The 22,286-nt window shown below is 46.7% G+C and overlaps 1 protein-coding gene and 1 long non-coding RNA gene across 2 annotated transcripts in view; both read left to right on the top strand.

Moving 5' to 3' along the window:
- The window catches only part of LOC115473761, a 1,161,257-nt gene that overhangs the window by 452,995 nt on the left and 685,976 nt on the right, over positions 1-22,286 (top strand). The gene's annotated exons all lie outside the window — the stretch shown is intronic.
- Positions 1-22,286, top strand: part of TNS1 (tensin 1) — a 171,217-nt gene that overhangs the window by 80,369 nt on the left and 68,562 nt on the right. The window contains exons 8-11 of the mRNA XM_030208848.1: positions 6,474-6,560; positions 19,427-19,626; positions 21,098-21,184; positions 22,146-22,245. Coding sequence (XP_030064708.1) covers positions 6,474-6,560; positions 19,427-19,626; positions 21,098-21,184; positions 22,146-22,245 — 474 coding nt within the window. The remainder of the gene's footprint in view (positions 1-6,473; positions 6,561-19,426; positions 19,627-21,097; positions 21,185-22,145; positions 22,246-22,286) is intronic.

Here is a 22,286-nt window from a genome sequence, read left to right as displayed (position 1 = left end):
GCTTCCGTGCACGGTAAAGCAGTGGCTAAAAGTCTCTATGCGTTACCCACAAATAACGTTTCATTTAGACTTGCTAAAACCAGTCTAAAGGAAATGTTGCAAGCACGGGCTTAGCCAGACGGCCAGTTTTGGGTGTACCTGAGCCCAAGGTGGATGGGCATGGAATTTGCCTGCCCCCCCCCCTCCCGGTACCCCTCCATTTTGCTCCTCTCTCCACCCCTCCCTACCTACAAATCCCAAATATTAAATAATTGAGCTGGCGGGGATTCTTAGCGGTAAGGTCTCATGTGTTAACCAGGCGGTAATCATCAGAGTGCGTACAGTGTTGATTACCACCCGTTCTTACTGGACGCGCGTAAAAAATGAAATTACTGTCCAGGCCACCCGGTGACCGGGCGGTAGTTCCGAATTGGTACACATTGGGCACTCATAGGCGCCTAGGCCCCTTAGTATGAAGGTCAAGCAGTATATTTTTGGTGTGACCCAATGAGAGCTGCAGAACCAGTATTTGGAAGGGAGAAAGGAAATGAACCTAGATGAAATGTGGTCAGCTTGGTCGTTCCTTGCATTGCAGCTGTGTATCCTATATAGTAAAACACACCTCCAACATTCTGAAGCTGACTGCATGGCTGAGGCATTCCTGCTCTCTGTATCCATCTCCTGAATTGACATCACGTACTTCAGGGTTCGTCACAAGCAGAAGTGACCAACCACACGAGGTTTCTCGGCTTCAGAATGTTGGAGGTGCATTCTATTAAATAGGATTGGTCAGTTCCTTGAAGCACAGCCAGAGCTCAGCGTCCTGCACAGTAACACACAGAGAGAGAGAGGGGGACCTGACACCAGAGAGAGGGAGGGGGGGCCTGACACCAGAGGGGGGGGAGGTATCTCTGTCACACACACACTCTCTCTCTCACACACTCTCTCTCTCTCTCACAGTCAATGTCTTTCTCTCTCTCACTTTCACACACTGTCTCTCACACACTGTGTCTCACACTGTATCACATTCACTCTCTATGTGTCATACAGTCACTCATACACTCTCTTGGTCTTATACACTCAGTCTCACAGAAAGTCTGTGTCTCTCACACACACACTGTATCTGTGTGAAACACTCTCTCTCTCTCTCTCTCTCTCTCTCTCTCTCTCTCTCTCTCTCTCTCTCTCACTGTGTCTCACATACACACTTGCACACACTCTCATTCTCACACACACACTCTCTCTCTCTCACAGACATACTCGCACCCAGACTCACTCTCTCTCTCTCACACACACACACACTCGCACATTCATTCTCTCTCACACACAGTCACTCTCACATACATTCTCTCAAACATACACACTCCGAGGAAAACCCTGCTAGCGCCTGTTTCATTTGTGTCAGAAACAGGCCTTTTTTACTAGTTAAATAATAAAGCGTGACGTGATGCTTTGGCACCATCACACAAGAACCAGTAGCCTAGCGTAACATGAGGATTCAGAAGGCAGATCATTTTATACTTTCTACTCTTCCCTCAGTCTCTGAATTTCTGGAGACAGTTCAGAGTCAGTGCTTTTGTTTCACTCCATGGTGCAACCTCACCTGGAGTATTGTGTGCAATTCTGTTCGCCGTATCTCAAAAAAAGACAGCAGAATTAGAAAAGGTTCAAAGAAGAGTGTCCAAAATGATAAAGGGGATGGAGCTCCTCTCGTATGAGGAAAGGCTAAAGAAGTTAGGGCTCTTCAGCTTGGGAAAGAGACGGATGAGGGGAGATAGTATTGGGGTCTACAAAATCCTGAGTGGTGTAGAACGAGTAGAAGTGAATCGATTTTTTACTCTTAAAAAAAGTACAAAGACCAGGGGATACTCAATGAAGTTACATGGAAATACTTTTAAAAGAAAGAGGAGGAAATATTTTTTCACACAATGAATAGTAAAGCTGTGGAACTCTCTGCCAGAGGATGTGGTAACAGTGGTTAGCGTATCTGGGTTTAAAAAAGATTTGGACAAATTCCTCGAGGAAAAGCCCATAATCTGTTGTTGAGCTGGACATGGGGGAAGCCACTGCTTGCCCCGAGTCTTGCAGCATAGAATGTTACTACTAATTGGGTTTCTGCCAGGTACTTGTGACCTGGATCGGCTACTGTTGGAAACAGGACACTGGGCTAGATGGACCATTGGTCTGACCTACTGTGGATATTCTTATGTTTAGTGCAGTGGGTTGGAGACCTGGTGAGCTAGATTTGATTCCCGCAGCTGCCTAATGGTCATCAATGGGGTGAGATCCTGGGGAACTGGGTTCAATTCCCTGTGCAGGTCTGTATGACCCTGGGCAAGTCACTTAACCAGAAGCGCAACCAGGTTATGACACCGGGGAAGAGGAGTGCAAACTACATAGTCTACACCTCAAAAATAGGCTCCGGTGCTGTCAGAAGTCCATTTGGGGGAGTGGTCGCTCCCCTGGCACCCCACCTAGTTGCATCTCTACACTTAGGGAAGGAGAGAGAGGGAGGGAAGGAGGGAGGGGGAGGGGGAGAGGGAGGGCCTGGAAATCGGAAGGGAAGAAAGGGGGCCGTGGGACTTGGAGGGGACAGAGGGAGAGAGCGAGGGAGGGAGAGAGGGATAACCTGGCTAGCGCCCGTTTCATTTCATACCGAAACGGGCCTTTTTTACTAGTATTATTAAAACAAGCGGTCTTGAATGCAAAAATTATAGGGACAGGCTTAAGAACCTCAACATGTATACGCTGGAAGAGAGGAGGGAGAGAGGAGACATGATAGAAACGTTTAAATATCTCAAGGACATTTATGTACCGGAAGAGAACCTTTTTCAAATGAAGGAGAGCTTTGGAATGAGGGGGCATATGACAAAGTTAAGAAGGAATAGGCTTAGGAGTAACCTAAGGAAGTATTATTTCACAGAAAGGGTGGCGGGAGTGTGAAATGGCCTCCCGGTGGAGGTGGTGGAGTCGAGGACTGTTCCAGAATTTAAAAAGGCATTGGATAAGCATGTGGGATCGCTTAGGAACAGGAAAAATTAGGGGTTACAGAGGATCGGCAGACTGGATGGGCTCTTTTACTAACCTGCGCTAAAAAGTGGCCGGCGCTGTTGTCAGCATGTGGGGTTTCTGCACGCTACGGCCATTTTTAGCACGGTGGTAAAATGGCCGCATCTCCACATATTTCTTTAATGCCAGTGCACTAATTTCCCAATTAGCATGTGGCTATTACCGTGGGAGCTCTTACCGACACCTATTTTGTTGGTGCTAAAGCCTCCAACGCTAACCTCATGGTAATCGGGCAGTGTGTGGCAGTGTGCCCACCTTACCCAATTAGCCCAGGGCACACTTACTCTCCAACCATAGCCGTGCCTCCCAAGCTGAAAAAAATATTTTTCAGCAAGGGATTAGCGCACGCTGATGATTTTTCACCACAGGATTAGTGCACGCCTCAGTTTGTCCCACGGCAGGGCTTTTTGCTCCTCAGTAGGTACACGCTAATGCCTATCGCACCTTAGTAAAAGGCCTTCAAAGTTTATTATTAAAAAAAAAAAAAAGACCGTGGGTCTATATAAAACAAATCTCCAGAAGATGCTGAAAATTCAGAAGATAGATTCAGACTCGACACAGTTCCGTGTTTCGACACTGAGCACCTGCATCAGGAGTCAGCAACAATCTGAGGGACCCTTTTACAAAGGCGCGCCAAACAGCGTACTGCCGGGGTAGCACATGCACCCGGCGTAATTCCACTTTTGGTGCGTGCCGAATCCCGCGCTAGAAAATAATTTTCTACCGCTGGTGGCATTCCCAGCAGTAACCGGCAGTGCACCCACATTGGTGTTCGCTGCGTGGTTACCACGTGGCTAGTGTGAGAGCCCTTTCCGCTTAATAGGCACACATTAGTTTTTACATTAGCGAAGGCCCATTTCCCAGCCCATTAAAAAAATGGCCTTTTTCTAAACCGCGGTAAAATGTGGCCCAGTGGTGCGCACACACTACCGCAGGCCAGGGGCATAGCCAGACCTTGGTGGGAGGGGGGCAGAGCCCAAGGTGGGGAGGCACTGTTTAGCCACCTCCCCCCACCACCACTTTGGACCCCCTCCTGCCGCTGCCGCAACCACAACCCTCCCCCCCCCCCCGGCACATCAGGTATGTTGTTTGCTGGTGGGGGTCCCAAATCCCCGCCAGCCGAAGAGTCTTCTTCAGCGCCGGTCGACTCCGGCGCCTTCGTTGTGAGATCATCTGTTTCTGACGCCTTACGTCCTGCACGGGGCTACATGCACGGTGCAGGACGTAGGGCGTCAGAAACAGATGATCCCACAACAAAGGTGCTGGAGTCGACCGGCACTGAAGAAGACTCTTCGGCTGGCGGGGTTTGGGGACCCTCGCCAGCAAACAAGGTAACTGATGCAGCAGGGGGGGGGGCGGCAGTGGAGGGGTCAAATGTAGAGGGGGCCAGGGCGTTATCTGTGGGGGTCCATGCCCCCGTGGCCCCACGTAGCTATGCCCCTGCTGCAGGCCACTTTTTACCACAGCTTTGTAAAGGGGCCCCTGAATGATTTAAAATGCACATTGTATTTTCTCAGATCTTGAAGCAGAGAAAGTATTTTTACCGATTATTTCCTTTTGACGATGATCTAATTCCCAGTCAGTCACTTGTATTTGAAATCATTCAGGGGTCCTTTTACTAAGCCACGGTAAAAAGTGGCCTGTGGTAGTGTGGGCTCATGTTTTTGCCGCAGGCCGGACCATTTTTTACTGCATCTGGGAAAAAGGCATTTTTTAAAATTGACCGGGAAATAGGCGTGCGCTAAAATTAAAACTAGCTTACGCCTGTTTATGGCCTGAGCCCTTACTTAGCACTGAAACATAAAACAGTGTTTAGTCTGAATCTAGCTTCTGAATTTCCACCATATTTTGGAGATTTGTTTTATGTAGACCCACTAGGAGGAGTGGCCTAGTGGTTAGGGCAATGGACTTTGATTCCCACTGTAGCTCCTTGTGACTCTGGGCAAGTCACTTAACCCTCCATTGCCCCTGGTACAAAATAAGTACCTGAATATGTGTAAACCGCCTTGAATGTAGTTGCAAAAACCTCAGAAAGGCAGTGTATCAAGTCACATTTCCCTTTCCCTATTTGAGATTCTAGATGGAATGTTGCTACTATTGAGATTCTGTTGCTACTGTTTGAGATTCTACATGGAATGTTGCTACTATTTGAGATTCTGTTGCTACTATTTGAGATTATACATGGAATGTTGCTATTCCACTAGCAACATTCCATGTAGAAGCCTGCCTTTGCAGATCAGCAACGCGGCTGTGCAGGACGTCAGACTCACAGAAACAGAAGCCTGTGCGGCTGCATTGCTGATCTGCAAGGGCAGGCTTCTACATGGAATGTTGCTAGTGGAGGAGTAGCCTAGTGGTTAGTGCAGTGGACTTTGATGCTGGGGAACTGAGTTCAATTCCCACTGCAGCTCCTTGTGATTCTGGGCAAGTCACTTAACCCTCCATTGCTCCTGGTACAGAATAAGTACCTGAATATATGTAAACCACTTTGAATGTAGTTGCAAAAACCTCAGAAAGGCAGTACATCAAGTCCTGTTTCCCTTTTCATTAGTCAAGATCGGGAGGCGGGGCTGGTGGTTGGGAGGCGGGAATAGGGCTGGGCAGACTTATACGGTCTGTGCCAGAGCCGGTGGTGGGAAGCGGGACTGGTGGTTGGGAGGCGGGGATAGTGCTGGACAGACTTGTACGGTCTGTGCCAGAGCCGGGGTTGGGAGGCAGGGCTGGGGAGGTGAGGATAGTGCTGGGCAGACTTATACGGTCTGTGCCTCTGCCAGAGCCGGTGGTTGGGAGGCGGGGATAGTGCGGGGCAGACTTATACGGTCTGTGCCTCTGCCAGAGCCGGGGTTGGGAGGCAGGGCTGGGGAGGTGAGGATAGTGCGGGGCAGACTTATACGGTCTGTGCCCTGAAGAGCACAGGTACAAATCAAAGTAGGGTATACACAAAAAGCAGCAAATATGAGTTATCTTGTTGGGCAGACTGGATGGACCGTGCAGGTCTTTTTCTGCCGTCATCTACTATGTTACTATGTTTTATTAGTTTTTACTCCAAGGTTCCACTGTTTCTTTTTATTGCTTCACCCCTACTTCCTTGTCTTTTAGCATTCCTTTCATAGGGGGCCTTTCTCTTTTTTTGCTTCCTTGTGTAATCTTATAAGAGATCTTTTTACACACATATACTTGTGTACATGTGTGAAATAGCTTTTATAAAATTCTCTCGTAAATATAAACATCATTTATTATGAATTTAGCAGTAAATGGATCACCGATGGAAAACTTAATTCACTTCAGGTATCCAACTAATATTTCCTTGTTTTTCTTTCTTTCCATTTTATGTTATGTCTGTCTCTCTTCTCCTTGGGTCATGCCTCTACCCCTCATCATTTCTTTTTTAACTTCGTACCTGCGACTCTCTGTTAATCTATCAGAGTACAACGCCAAACTCCGGAACATCCGGAAAAGCCTAAGTACCCCCCACCCTGCTCTGCACAGACAGCGATCCTCATCGTTTGCTGGTTTGTTGCGTTCCTTTTTATTTTCCTCTCGGCTTTCCTTGTCTCAATCAGCATGGTTTTGTTGCCTTCCCCTTTGCATGCTTTCCCTCTTACATCTGCATGGGTTTATGACTAACATGTGAAACTGGCAATGGCTCAGAGTCAGGGATGTGTTAAGAGCTTATTTCAGGCTGGCATGGAAATCGTGAGCCACGATTGGAAAATGTTTCTCTCTTCAGTTCAGAACCAGTTTGACAGCCAGGCAGACAATGTTCTTTGAGGGGCTGTAGTTCTTGGACTCTGTCTTCAACTCTGCTACTGACTTGCGGTGTGGCCCTGGGCAGCTCTCCTCATCTCCCTGAGCTGCAGCACGGCCAGCTGTAACGTTGGTGCGGTATTGTACTTTCTTCATGATTTTTCGCAGGTGCTGCCATGTTTGGGGGTAATCGCTGAAATTCTTTTCATAATCGTGCACCCAAGACGTGGTGGTGGTTTTTTGAACATTATAGGGAGTGGTTTGACTGTAGAACACCGTGTTTGTATTTTATCGAATATGAATCTATTCACTTCTGACTTTGGACAGACTGGTTGCAAATCTCAAACAGCGAGGGTGACAAAGAAATGGAGCAGCAGACGATGTCCAAAATATAACGGCTTTATTATAGCATCCAAGACTCGACACGAGTCGTGTTTTTGCCCAAAATGAGTCCAAACGCCTACACATTTTTTTGACAGAATCTAGCAGCAAGATATCAGATAACACTTATATCTCATTCAGTCTGGCTTAAGATCCTCATACGTCCAACAGAAGACTCCTGAGGAAGGCCTTTTGGGCTGAAACATGACTCATGTTGAGTCTTCGATGCACCTAAGCTTATACCTTTCAGGAAATCTAGACTGCCCCAATTTGACTGCCCTACTTGACTGACTGTACATTTGTCTATTAGATTGTAAGCTCTTTGAGCAGGGACTGTCCTTCTATGTTAAATTGTACAGCGCTGCGTAACCCTAGTAGCGCTTTAGAAATGTTAAATAGTAGTAGTAATAGTACTATAATAAAGCCATTATATTTTGGACATCGTCTGCTGCTCCATCTCTTTGTCACCCTCGCTGTTTGTGACTTGTCTGCGTGACTGCAAGGGGTTCTGTTTCTCTGTTTTTCACCGTGACAGACTGGTTACCCCTTGGTTTATAGTGACCAGTCGGAAACAGCATTTGGGAAATTGGAGGCTGATGTAATGGGGCAATGCACTGGATTGTACTTTTTGGCATTAATGGTTGAATTGTAGAGTAGTCAGCCAGCTGGCCAGCATACCCGTAAAGAAAGTATCCTATTAAGAGTTAACATACAGAAAATTAGCAGTGGGGTAGTCAATTCTCAGTGATTTCTGCAGGTAAAAAGCATTTTACCCACATGAATTAGTTGTCTGAAAATTTCCCACCGCACAACGCAGCTAAAAGTCAGCATATTCTTTCCCAGTGTATGTACATCGAGAGGAGGCATTTCTGAGGACCTGCTTAGAGCGATTAGAGAGAGAGAGGACACGTACTTAGTTCTCAAGCAACATTATCCCCAAAGGCATTGTAAACGATTAAACCCCTAGGAGTGGACACGTTCAAAGGAGTGTGCAAGTTAGGCAGTAGGGTAGGGGATTTGCCTGGTTAATAAGAAACACGGGCCAAGTAGATCCTGTGACCTTGAGATCCTGTAGTTTGACAACTCCCACGGGCTCAAGGAAATCGTGACAAAAAATATGAATGTATTTGCATATGCTCTTGCTTATACTAGCAACGAATTGCAATCACTTTGTTTCACTGGCCTCCTATAATCTTATGCATGCCACATGAGGCCGTCTTACAGAAATAAGAGATATTTGCCTTAAAGGTGCATTGCATGGCAGAACTTTGAAAATATATACAGCACAGAATGCTAAATAAAGACCAGATATCTTAGGCCTTGTTTTACTGAAGCCACAGCCTAAACCCCGGTCCTGCTTCTGCTACAGAGAAGGGGTTAAAAGTGCATTCATTGGTTGGATCTGTCCCAAAGAACCATCCCTGTAGGTTACAGCATGCCTTGCAGTGTGAAGCATGTATGCCGGGCACTCTACCAGTGACTCTAGGAACGTGGGATGAAAAGACTCAACATGGCGACTTGACTTAGCGTCAGGGTTCGCTTGTCGTGCTACCTTGTCAGATGGTTTTGTTAGTGTTCACTGGATGCCGCCGTGATGTAGCAGGTGACAAGTAAGTCAGAGAACTCTGCTTTGGCTGGAAAATTTGTGTGACTTATACATAGGGGCTCTTTTACTAAGCTACGTGGAGGGGCATAATCGAAAGGCGCCGGCCAAATAGCTGGTTGGCCATCTCCAGCGCCGCAAGCGGGCAGAGACAACCGTATTTTTTAAAAAGATGGCCGGCCATCTTTTTCTTCGCTAAAACGGTTGGGCTCGGCCAAATGTCAGAGTTCGCCGAGGTTGGGATGGCCAGCCTCGGTTTTCAGCCATAATGGAAAAAAATGCCAGCGATCTCAAACCCGGCAAAATCCAAGGCATTTGGTCATGGGAGGAGCCAGCATTTGTAGTGCACTGGCCCCCTTGACATGCCAGGACACCAACCGGGCACCCTAGGGGGAACTTCTAAAAATTAAAAAAAAGAATAGCTCCCAGGTACATAGCTCCCTTACCTTGTGTGCTGAGCCCCCCCAAATCCCCCCAAACCCACTACCCACAACTTTACAACACTACCATAGCCCTAAGGGGTGAAGGGGGCACCTACATGTGGGTACAGTGGGTTTTGGGGGGGGGGGGGTTTGTAGGGCTCCCATTTACCACCACAAGTGTAACAGGTGGGGGGGGGGGGGGATGGGCCTGGGTCCACCTGCCTGAAGTGCACAGCACCCACTAAAAACTGCCCCATGCTTGGAATAAACTCCCTGAGCCCATACGCCAGGCCCCCTCCCTGCCCATCTTCAAATCCTTGCTCAAAGCCCACCTCTTCAATGTCGCCTTTGGCACCTAACCACTATGCCTCTATTCAAGAATTCTAGACTGCCCCAACTTGACATTTCGTCTTTTAGATTGTAAGCTCCTTTGAGCAGGGACTGTCCTTTTTGTTTAAACTGTACAGCGCTGCGTAACCCTAGTAGCGCTCTAGAAATGTTAAGTAGTAGTAGTAGTAGTGCTGTTAGGGAGCTGGGTATGACATTTCAGGCTGGCATAAAGGCTGGCAAAAAAGGTTTTTTTTGGGTGGGAGGGGGCTGGTGACCACTGGGGGAATAAGGAGAGGTGATCCCCAATTCCCTCCGGTGGTCAGTTGGGGCTCCTTTGTGAAGCTTGGCCGTGAAAAAAAAGGGACCAAGAAAAGCCAGCAAAATGCTCGTCAAGCCTGGCTTTTTTTTTCCATTATCGGGCGAAGCTGGCCATCTCGTGAGCATGCCCCTGTCCCGCCCCCGTCCTGCCTTCACTACCCTACCAACATGCTCCCCTTGAAGTTTCACCGGCTCCGCGACGGAAAACAGTTGGCGTCGGCCAAAATCGGCTTTCGGGATTCAGCAGATCGCCGGCCATCTCCCGATTTGTGTTGGAAGATGGCCAGGGATCTCTTTCGAAAATGAGCTGGATAGTGTCCAATACGATCTTTGGTTTTGCTGTGTTGCAGAGTTGAGCCATTTATGTTGGGTGGGTAGGGTACGCCTTTCTGAACAAGTAGGTTTTTAGTGATTTCCTGAAGTTTAAATGGTCGTAGATTGTTTTCACAGCTTTTGGCAACGCGTTCCATAGTTGTGTGCTCCATAGTTCCGAAGGCGCTGGGACTGGGGGGCATGCGATGAAACTGCAGTGTGGTGGATTTGAAACAGGTCGGAGAGAATGTTTCTTCGTCCAGCGCATGATTGAACTCTGGAGTTTGTTGCCGGAGAGCGTGGTGAGGGCGGTTGGCTTGGCAGAGTTTGGGAGGGGGTTGGACGGTTTCCTGAGGGACAGGTCCGTGGGCCACTGCTGGATGGACTTGGGAAGGGTCCACGGTTCCAGGGGTGACATGTGTGGAGTGTTTGTGCGTTTGGGAGGCTTGCCGGGTGCCCTTGACCTGGATTGGCCACTGTCGTGGATGCTGAGCTCGGTGGACCCTTGGTCTTTCCCAGTGTGGCATTACTTATGCACTTATAGGAGAAGTTGGATGCATAGGTTGCTTTGTATTTGAGTCCTTTGCAGTTAGGGTAGTGGAGATTCAGGTATGTTTAATTATATAGCCCAGGAATCGAATGTAAAAAAATACCCACCCCTAACACTGCACACTTGACCATCATGCTGTTAAGTAATATATATTTTGCATGCACAGAAACCCCCATAGCCCCTTCTCTAAGAATGATATATTAAAAAATATATAGAGAAATTAGAAAAAGTTCAAAAAAGAGTGACTAAAATGATTAAGAGGAAGAAACTCCTCTCGTAAGAGGAAAGGCTAAAGGGGTTAGGGCTCTTCAGCTTAGAGAAGAGACGGCCGAGGTGAGATATGATTGAGGTCCACAAAATCCTAAGTGGTGTAGAACGAGTAGAAGTGAATCAATGTTTTACTCTTTCAAAAAGTACAAAGACTAGGGGACACTCAATGAAATTACAAGGAAATAATAGCAGGAAGTATTTTTTCACCCAACGAATAGTTAAGCTTTGGAACTCTTTGCCGGAGGATGTAGTAACAGCAGTTAGCGTATCTGGGTTTAAAAAAGGTTTGGACAAGTTCCTGGAGGAAAAGTCCATAGTCTGTTATTGCAGCCTTGAAATGTGAAAGATAGTTCAGCCTGAATAGAGAGAGGGAGGGAGTTCCAGAGAAAAGGGGCAGCGAAGAAGAAGGCACGCTGGCTTGTAAGTTCGAGTTGAGCGGATTTTGGACCAGGAAGAACCAAGTGAAAATCATTCACAGAATTAAAGAGACGAGCTGGAGAATAGGAAATGGTTAAGGGCGCTAAGTAATCGGGGAGTCCAGATCTGAAGGTCTTAAAGGCAGGGACAGGGGCGGTCGCACAGGGCCTCGCGTTCCCAGGGGCCCCTGGCAGTCTTAGCATCTCTCTCCCGCTCCCTGTTAATTTGACCTTTTAATTCTGCAGACCTCCCAAAAACAAGATAGAGAGTGAACGTTACACTGCTAAACAGAAGTATTCCGTCTTCTTTCTTAATTAGGATATAATTATCATTTTGACTACCACACTTGTACCCGTGAGATTCTTTTGACTTCTAAAAAAGGAAGTTTCTGTAACCTTTGACTTTCTTCCTTCAAAATAATTATCAAGATAGAGCTAAATGGATTTCCCTGGGTAAAAACCAACACGCATTTTTTTTTCCTGCTGATCTGTACACAGGAGCCAGCACTGGCTGGGGAATCCCAGAGGAAACCCTCCTCCTTGTCACTCTGCCTAGGACAAGATGCACAGCTGCTTCTAATTTTGCTCTTAAGTCCTTCAGGTTACAACATAGCATCCCCCTGTTCTTCCAAGGACACAGCATCGCTATTTGGAAATTAGAAACTTTGCAAGAATTTTCCCCTTTTCCGCCTCCTCCATCTCTTCCATCAGCCAGCAAAGCCTCGACCGAGAATCGTGTTCTTGGCTCCCAAACAATGGATTCTTTTTATTTATTTCCTTTAGGTTTTTTTCTGGATCAGAAAAAAAAAGGAGGGATGAATGATGCCCCCATCCTTAACCCTCCTCCTTCAGACTGAGCTTACAACCCCAGAGGGGAAAAATGGAAACATTGTGATGGAGGTATTTAAAATGCATATGGACCTTCTCGCCTTGGCTGGCTGGCAGTCTGTCCCTGAGTGGGACCGGAATGCTTTGTCCTCTGTCCTTAGTTAAACAGACTTGGTACAGACGCTTCCAGCCTGGTGCTGCTCTGTTTAATGTTGCAGACCAGAAGCTTAACTGTGGATAAGAGGGACATGTATAAGGAGATCTTGTATTTGTTGAAATTACTGGAGAATTTGTTCTCTCTCTTTTTTTAAAATCTCTTTCGTAAAGCAACGTACTACTACTTATCATTTCTATAGCGCTACTAGACGTACGCAGCGCTGTACACTTGAACATGAAGAGACAGTCCCTGCTCGACAGAGCTTACAATCTAATTAGGACAGACAAACAGGACAAATAAGGGATAAGGACAAAGAGCAGCAAGATTCCAGAATCCCAAAGAGTAGAAAGATTCTGTGTAGAATTCTAAAGAGTAGAAAGATTCCAGAATCCCAAAGAGTAGCAAGATTCCATGCAGAATCCCAAAGAGTAGCAAGATTCCAGAATCCCAAAGACTACTACTACTACTTATCATTTCTATAGCACTATTAGACGTACGCAGCGCTGTACACTTGAACATGAAGAGACAGTCCCTGCTCCACAGAGCTTACAATCGAATTAGGACAAACAAACAGGACAAATAAGCCTTATTTGTCCTGTTTGTTTGTCCTGGAATCCTTATTTAATAAGGGATAAGGACAAAGAGCAGCAAGATTCCAGAATCCCAAAGAGTAGAAAGATTCTGTGTAGAATTCTAAAGAGTAGAAAGATTCCAGAATCCCAAAGAGTAGCAAGATTCCATGCAGAATCCCAAAGAGTAGCAAGATTCCAGAATCCCAAAGACTACTACTACTACTTATCATTTCTATAGCACTACTAGACGTACGCAGCGCTGTACATTTGAACATGAAGAGACAGTCCCTGCTCGACAGAGCTTACAATCTAATCAGGACAGACAAACAGGACAAATAAGGGATAAGGACAAAGAATAGCAAGATTCCAGAATCCCAAAGAGTAGAAAGATTCTGTGTAGAATTCTAAAGAGTAGCAAGATTCCAGAATCCCAAAGAGTAGCAAGATTCCATGCAGAATCCCAAAGAGTAGCAAGATTCCAGAATCCCAAAGACTACTACTACTACTTATCATTTCTATAGCACTACTAGACGTACGCAGCGCTGTACATTTGAACATGAAGAGACAGTCCCTGCTCGACAGAGCTTACAATCTAATTAGGACAGACAAACAGGACAAATAAGGGATAAGGACAAAGAATAGCAAGATTCCAGAATCCCAAAGAGTAGAAAGATTCTGTGTAGAATTCTAAAGAGTAGCAAGATTCCAGAATCCCAAAGAGTAGCAAGATTCCATGCAGAATCCCAAAGAGTAGCAAGATTCCAGAATCCCAAAGACTACTACTACTACTTATCATTTCTATAGCACTACTAGACGTACGCAGCGCTGTACATTTGAACATGAAGAGACAGTCCCTGCTCGACAGAGCTTACAATCTAATTAGGACAGACAAACAGGACAAACAAGAGATAAGGGAATATTAAATTGAGGATGATAAAATAAGGGTTCTGAACAAGTGAATAGGGTTAGGAGTTAAAAGCAGCATCAAAAAGGTGAGCTTTTAGCTTAGATTTGAGGACGGCCAGAGATGGAGCTTGAAGTACCACCTCAGGAAGTCTATTCCAGGCATATGGTGCAGCAAGATAAAAGGAATGGAGTCTGGAGTTAGCGATGGAGGAGAAGGGTGCAGATAAGAGAGACTTACCCAGTGAACGGAGTTCCCGGGGAGGAATGCTGAACTATGTCTGCCATTTTTGCGGGTGAGTTCTTCATCACAGATCAAGAAAAACCTAATTTTTAAGGATTTTTAAAATTTTGTATAAATTTTTATATACTTTACATATTTTGGACTGTGATTTACTTAACTGGCACCAAGATGACTTCCAGCTGTTGTACGGACCGTAATTCCTAAATGTCATCCGTTCCGGTTTGTTTCTGGTCTTTAAACAACACAGCTCAACAGATCATTGCTGTTTTGCCCAGGGGCATAGCTACGTGGGGCCACGGGGGCCTGGGTCCCTGTAGATTTGGCCCTGGACCCCCCTGCCAATGACCCTCTTGACCCCCCCCCATCCCGCTGTCAACCCGCCATCGCCGTCTGCTACCTTTGCTGGCGGGGGACCCCAACCCCCGCCAGCAAAGGTAGGTGACGGCGGGGGAGGGTTAGCGGTGGGAGGGGGGTAGAGAGGGTCGGCGGCACGGGGGGTTCAAAGTTGGTGGTGGTGGTGGCGGTGGGGGGGGGGGCTAAAATGTGCCCCCTCACCTCGGGCTCTGGACCTCCCTCCTGCTGAAGTCTGCCTACGCCCCTGGTTTCGGTGCAGCTTTTTAAAGAGCTTTGCTTTATTGTCTCTCTGGTCAGCCCTTTCCTGGTGCCAACTGTGCGTTATAAATGTATTTTGTTTCCCTGACGGGATGGCTATGGTATGTTCAACATTATTGTTGCAAGAAGGAAGCCAGTTTTTGTAGTGGTTATTGAATAGTATCGTTTATGCTTCTCAATTGCCTACAGTTAGGTGCGAGCGTTTACACCTGCCAATGACCTAGCGTAATTGTTCGCGCCTGTATATTATGGACCAGTCTCTACACTTTGGTTCACGGTATGAAAAAGACAGTAGAACTGACAGGCCCAAGTCTGAAGTGACACTAACTTGAACTCCAGCACTGGAAAGAGTTGAGACACCCTTGTGGTGAAGAGAATGAGGAAGGGGGGTTGGGGGTGCAAGGCCTGCAAGTATGGATTAGTGTTGTGTGGCAACCTGGTGGTGCAGGTATTCCGGAGAAATGCAGAACTGGAAAATTCCCCTGAAGGATGACTGTGCTTACTAGGAACAGTAAAGCTAATTTACACTTTCTCAGAAATAATAACCAACATATTAGTCTAGCCGATTAGTAATAACCACAATATTATACTATCCAAATGGTATTAACCACTGCATTATAATCTGTATTGTTACCTGTATAAAACTGTATGTACCAGATCTTATCTGGGGGGAGTCTTAGACGCAAGCATCACGGCTGTGTTGTGGCTCAGAAGCCGCCCCCCCCCCCCCCCATGAGAAAGTAACCTTTTAGAATTGTACTTTTCTCTTGGTAAGTGATAAAATTTCTATCTCCACTTTCTCATATGTGTGGCCTTGTATTTTAGCTCTCTAACGCCGTTATATTATATAGGATAGTTTAGAGAGGTGGTAAAAATACTAAACCCGACTGGTCTTTCAGCACTCCACAGTGGAGGAGTGGCCTAGTGGTTAGGGTGGTGGACTTTGGTCCTGAGGAACTGAGTTCAATTCCCACTTCAGGCACAGGCAGCTCCTTGTGACTCTGGGCAAGTCACTTAACCCTCCATTGCCCCATGTAAGCCGCATTGAGCCTGCCATGAGTGGGAAAGCACAGGGTACAAATGTAACAAAAATAAAATAGATACTATTGGAGATTCTACATGGAATGTTGCTACTATTGGAGATTCAACATGGAATGTTGCTATTCCACTAGCAACGTTCCATGTAGAAGCCTGCGCGGCCACATTGGTGATCTGCAAGGGCTGACTTCTACATGGAATGTTGCTAGTGGGACTCTGGGCAAGTCACTTAACCCTCCATTGCCCCATGTAAGCCGCATTGAGCCTGCCATGAGTGAGAAAGTGCAGGGTACAAATGTAACAAAAATAAAATAGATACTATTGGAGATTCTACATGGAATGTTGCTACTATTGGAGATTCTACATGGAATGTTGCTATTCCACTAGCAACATTCCATGTAGAAGGCTGCGCAGGCTTCTGCTTCTGTGAGTCTGACGTCCTGCACGTACGTGCAGGACGTCAGACTCACAGAAACAGAAGCCTGCGCAGCCACATTGGTGATCTGCAAGGGCCGACTTCTACATGGAATGTTGCTAGTGGGACTCTGGGCAAGTCATTTAACCCTCCATTGCCCCATGTAAGCCGCATTGAGCCTGCCATGAGTGGGAAAGCGCGGGGTACAAATGTAACAAAAAATAAAAAAATACTGAGTAGTGGATATTTGGGACACTGGAGTGAGAGTGGAAAGGCAGTGATAATCCTAAAGTGGTAAGGGGAGCCCTTTATTAACACCCGATATTAGTACAGAAATGCAGACATGCTAGTATTCTGTAACGGAAGTTGCGTGCACAGCTGCCATTATTGAATTCATACCTAGCACACATCATCCTGGTCCCTAAAGGAGAATTACCCCCTCAGTGTTCAGACAAATACCTAGCTTGGTTGCCACTTGGGGTGGAGTACCCTTCTCCTCCAAGCAAGGGGGTGCACTAAGCAGTCTGACGCCAACTTCCTATTCTGGGGCAGGGGACTGGCAGAGCCAAAAGCCACGCAACTGCTCAGTGCACTGCCTTGCTGCCTGCATCCAGGGTGGACCACCCCCACTGCCCCACCCTTGGTACATCACTGTTCTGGAGTCCCTGCCAAGGCCGCCAAGGGGGGGACGGGGGGGGGGGGGAGGCAAAATTCCCAAGGCCCGGCCTCCAAGGGGGGCTCGGCACCGGGTCTCGAGGAATGTCTCTCTGCTGCTCCTATCGGAACCTACGCTGGAGCAGGTGAGAGGCTGTAGTGCCGAGCTCTACTACTACTACTACTTAGCATTTCTATAGCGCTACTAGACGTACGCAGAGCTGTACACTTGAACATGAAGAGACAGTCCCTGCTTGACAGAGCTTACAATCTAATTAGGACAAACAGGACAAATAAGGGATAAGGACAAAGAGTAACAAGATTCCACAATCCCAAAGACTACTATTAATACTTATCATTTCTAAAGCGCTACTAGACGTACGCAGCGCTGTACACTTGAACATGAAGAGACAGTCCCTGCTCTACAGAGCTTACAATCTAATTAGGACAGACAAACAGGACAAACAAGAGATAAGGGAATATTAAAGTGAGGATGATAAAATAAGGGTTCTGAACAAGTGAATAAGGGTTAGGAGTTAAAAGCAGCATCAAAAAGGTGGGCTTTTAGCTTAGATTTGAAGAAGGCCAGAGATGGAGCTTGACGTACCGGCTCGGGAAGTCTATTCCAGGCATATGGTGCAGCACTCTTGGCTGTATCCTGGGGGTGGGGGGCCGTCGGCTTCGTCCCAAGTGGGAGGAGGGCCCGGTGGCAGACTTGCCCCATGCCTGACTCTCGGCGGCCCTGGTCCCTGCTCCTAGTCTGACCTGCTTGGCGGTTTAGAAATGATTTTTAAGTAAAATAAACAAGTATCCCGAGGAGGTTTTTCTTCCAGTGTGTATGCAGTGGTTGGAGGGAAGTGCAAATGGTAAAATAACTGGGTAGCTTGGATGTTTCAGCGGTGCTGGAGGCCTCTCAAGAGCTCCAGATCAGGAGGCATATTTTGGTGGTGTCTTTTGCACTGGAGCTGCACAGGAATCAAAGACTTAGGCCCCTGTTTACAAAGCCTCGTTAGCGGCTGCCGATACGGTAATGCCAATACAGTCCATTCATTTTGAATGGGCTGTGTCGGCAGTGCCACATGGTAGCCACTAGCGCAGCAGTGCAAACAGGGAGTGGGGAAGTAGCCTAGTGGTTAGTGCAGTGGACTTTGATCCTGGGGAACTGAGTTCAATTCCCACTGCAGCTCCTTGTGACTCTGGGCAAGTCACTTAACCCTCCATTGTCCCTGGTACAAAATAAGTACCTGAATATATGTAAATCACTTTGAATGTAGTTGCAGTAGAGAGGTGTGGTAGCCGTGTTAGTAGTCCAATGTAGTTGCAAAAACCTCAGAAAGGCGGTATATCAAGTCCCATTTCCCTTTCCCTATTTGAGATTCTACATGGAATGTTGAAACTATTTGTAGATTCTAGATGGAATGTTGCTACTATTGGAGATTCTACATGGAATGTTGCTGTTCCAGTAGCAACATTTCATGTAGAAGCCTGCCCTTGCAGATCAGCAACGCGGCCGCGCAGGCTTCTGTTTCTGTGGGTCTGACGCCAGACAAACAGAAGCCTGCGCGGCTGCATTGGTGATCTGCAAGGACAGGCTTCTACATGGAATGTTGCTAGTGGAGGAGTAGCCTAGTGGTTAGTGCAACGGACTTGATTCTGGGGAACTGGGTTTTATTGGTGGAATGAATGGAGGGGTAGCCTAGTGGTTAGTGCAGTGGACTTTGATCCTGGGGAACTGAGTTTGATTCCCACTGCAGCTCCTTGTGACTCTGGGCAAGTCACTTAACCCTCCATTGCCCCAGGTACAAAATAAGTACTGAATATATGTAAACTGCTTTGAATGTAGTTGCAAAAACCTCAGAAAAGCAGTACATTAAGTCCCATTTCCCTTCCCCTCCCCCCCCCCCCCGACCTCGACTGATCGCACTATCTGGATAGCGCTAGGGCAGTCAGTGGCCGGAGCTTGGGTAAAGCAGCAACTCTGAATATCAGCAAAAAGGCTGTCTGACCTTTATCTGGATAGCAGGCCGAACCTTGCCATTAATTGGATAGTACCACTGGTCAGTGCTGATTCCGGGATATTTAGTGCTGGTCAGTATCCAGATACCCGAATAGCTGGTGTTTTTTTTACCCGTGGTTGCTGAAGTTTAAAAATAAACGCTGACTGTCGTGGGCTTAATATCGTCCCTTAAGGTTTAAGTCTAGGGAAATACATGTTGTGAATCATGAAGACTGGTAATCCACTGTCCTGACCATGTCTTCTCCTGGACAATCACCACTAGAGAGATGCCAGAGAGGCGGCTGATAAGTATAGATCACAGACTTTTCTTTCCCTAAAACCTACTCTGTTACTATGCTGTCTCCTGGATATGGTTTTTGACATATTTTGATATAGATGTTAGCTCAAGCTAAGTGGAGTTACTCTTGTGTTCCTGTGCCGTCACATTCAGTGTTCAGCATGGTATGTTGTACTGCATTCTGAGAAGTGTTGCACTGCACAAATATCTTAACAAGTTTGCTGTTAACACATCACTAGTGTGGTGCCCAGTGAATTTAAGCACTCCTCAAGATTTAATCTCTCTATCTGAATTGTGCATTTTAATCTCCAGGGGTTCAAGCTCGTGACAAGGGTGAAGATGAGGTACTTGTCTCAGCCCGAAGACGCACCTCCAGCGAAGGTCAATACGTGGCCAGCCCCCAGGACCCCGGCACAGTGAGAAGCCCAACCAGTGTCCGATCGCCTGTCCGTTGTGTGTCACCTGAGGTCTTCAACACCATCCTAGCCAATCCTGGAGGAAGACCCAGAGAGGTGCCTGCTTATACTCTTATCCCCCCCTCCCCATCCCAATATTCAGCCCTGTTAAGTCACCAACCCAAAAGTTATGTGGCGTAGAGGAGTAGCCTAGTGGTTAGTGCAGTGGACTTTGATCCTGGGGAACTGGGTTCGATTCCCACTGCAGCTCCTTGTGACTCTGGGCAAGTCACTTAACCCTCCCCTGCACCGGGTACAAATAAGTACCTGTATATACTATGTAAACCACTTTGAATGTAGTTGCAAAATCCACAGGAAGGCAGTATATCAAGTCCCACTTCCATTTCCCTATTGGAGATTCTAGATGGAACATTGCTGATGGAGGAGTAGCCTAGTGGTTAGTGCAGCAGACTTTCATCCTGAGGATCTGGGCTTGATTCCCACTACAACCCCTTATGATTCTGGACAAGTCATTTAACCCTCCATTGCCCCAGGTACAAATAATAAGTACCTGTACCTGTATATAATATGTAAGCTGCTTTGGTTATAACCACAAAAAAGATATACATCAAATCCCATCCCTTTTCCCTATGGAGTGGAGGAATAGCCTAGTGGTTAGTGCAATGGACTTTGATTCTGGGGAACTCGGTTTGATTCCCACTGCAGCTCCCTGTTACTGTGGGCAAGTCACTTAACCCTCCGTTTCCCCTGGTACAAAATAAGTACCTAAATATATGCAAACCGCTTTTAATGTAGTTGCAAAAACCTCAGAAAGGCAGTATATGAAGTCCCAGTTCCCTTTCCCTATTTGAGATTCTACATGGAATGTTGCTATTCCACTAGCAACATTCCATGTAGAAGCCTGCCCTTGCAGACCACCAATGCAGCCGTGCAGGCTTCTGTTTCTGTGAGTCTGACGTCCTGCACGTACGTGCAGGACATCAGACTCACAGAAACCGAAGCCTGCGCAGACGCATTGCTGATCTGGAAGGGCAGGCTTCTACATGGAATGTTGCTAGTGGAGGAGTAGCCTAGTGGTTAGTGCAGCGGACTTTGATTCTGGGGAACTGGGTTTGATTCCCACTGCAGCTCCCTGTGACTGTGGGCAAGTCACTTAACCCTCCGTTTCCCCTGGTACAAAATAAGTACCTGAGTATATGTAAACCGCTTTGAATGTAGTTGCAAAAACTTCAGAAAGGCGGTATATCAAGTCCCATTTCCCCTTTTTTTCATGCACACCTTGTCATTGGTAGCCTAAGGTAAGTTACATGTAGGTACAGTAGAAAATGTCTAAGATATTTTCACCTGTTTTTGCCCAGTCCTTAAATAAGCAATGGTATATAATAATTCAGGGTTTAAGTTAATAACAGTATCAGAGGGAATAGGTATTCATTCATGACATTTGATGCAGTAGAGGGCATGCATCTGAACTCCTGTATGGTCAAGGAGCTCCACAGGTGCCCTGTAGATCGCCATATGGATTCAATGATAGAATATTAATCGTGGATTTCATCGTCGTTGTCTGCAGCCTCACCTTCACAGTTACAGAGAAGCCTTCGAGGAGATGGAAGCCTCGGCACCTACCAGCCCAACCTCTTCTGGAGGCGGTGAGATAATTTTTTTTTTCCTACACCTGTCTTCCCTGTCTCAGTACAAACCCTCATACCGGCAGCTATTGCACAGAACTTAAAACCAGCGTTTATGTGCATCTCATTAGCCGTTCTGAACAGAAGCCAGGCTTCTAGATTAACTGCTCAGATCTAAAGTAGATTGAAGGACCTGGAGGAGGGGAGAGACAGGAGGACATGACCGAGATATTCAAATTATCTCAAAGGTATGAATAAAGGCACAAGAAGCAACCGTTTCAAAGTTCAGAGGAAAGAACTCTGTACAACCAGGGGTCCTGGTATGAAGTTCTAGAGAGGGAAGACTCAGGATCAATATCTGAAAATGTTATTTTATGCAAAGGAGGAGGAAGGGTAGAACAACCTGCCAAGGTACACGTTGAAGACAAAGACAGTAAGACAATTCCAGGAAGCACAGAGAGGATCCTTAGGAGTTGAGGGGGGGGGGGGGGAGTGGGGTTAAAGCCTGGGATAAGCACAGTGTGCTATCATGCACTTATTACTCACGTAAATATACGCATTTCTTACATAACATACACATGGGTGGAGTTTCAGTGGAGCAAAGCTGGTACTCACACTTCCAGGCATAACTTACAGAAGTTTAGAACATAAGAGTAGCCATACTGGATCAGACCAATGGTCCATCTAGCCCAGGATCCTGTTTTCCAAACAGTGGCCAAGCCAGGTCACAAGTACCTGGCAGAAACCCAAAAGTACCACGTATTTTCAGAAATCTGGGTATACACGCATACGCCAGCTCTGTGTCTGGCACGAGTGCTGGCATCTAACCTCCACGTGCGTATTTTCACTGTCACACTTGTATTCTATAAAGGAAAGGGAGGTCTTTTACCTCTTCATCCTAAGTGGGTCAGAATCTGGCTTTGTTATGAGCAGTCTTTAATGCCAGCATTTCTTATTTCTAATTCAGCACCTCTGTTTTTTGCTTCTCCAGTTGTAGCACGTTCCCCTCCTGGCCTGGCAAAAACTCCTCTGTCTGCGCTGGGGCTCAAGCCCCATAATCCAGCTGACATCCTGTTACAGCAGTCAGGAGGTGAGTACAGCTAATCACTATTTATAGCAATCATTTCACAC

Source organism: Microcaecilia unicolor, chromosome 7 (assembly GCF_901765095.1).
Source record: "Microcaecilia unicolor chromosome 7, aMicUni1.1, whole genome shotgun sequence".
In the NCBI taxonomy this organism is placed as follows: Eukaryota; Metazoa; Chordata; class Amphibia; order Gymnophiona; family Siphonopidae; genus Microcaecilia; species Microcaecilia unicolor.
Note: the sequence above shows the minus strand (reverse complement) of the source record. Positions and strands in the feature narration are given on the sequence as shown.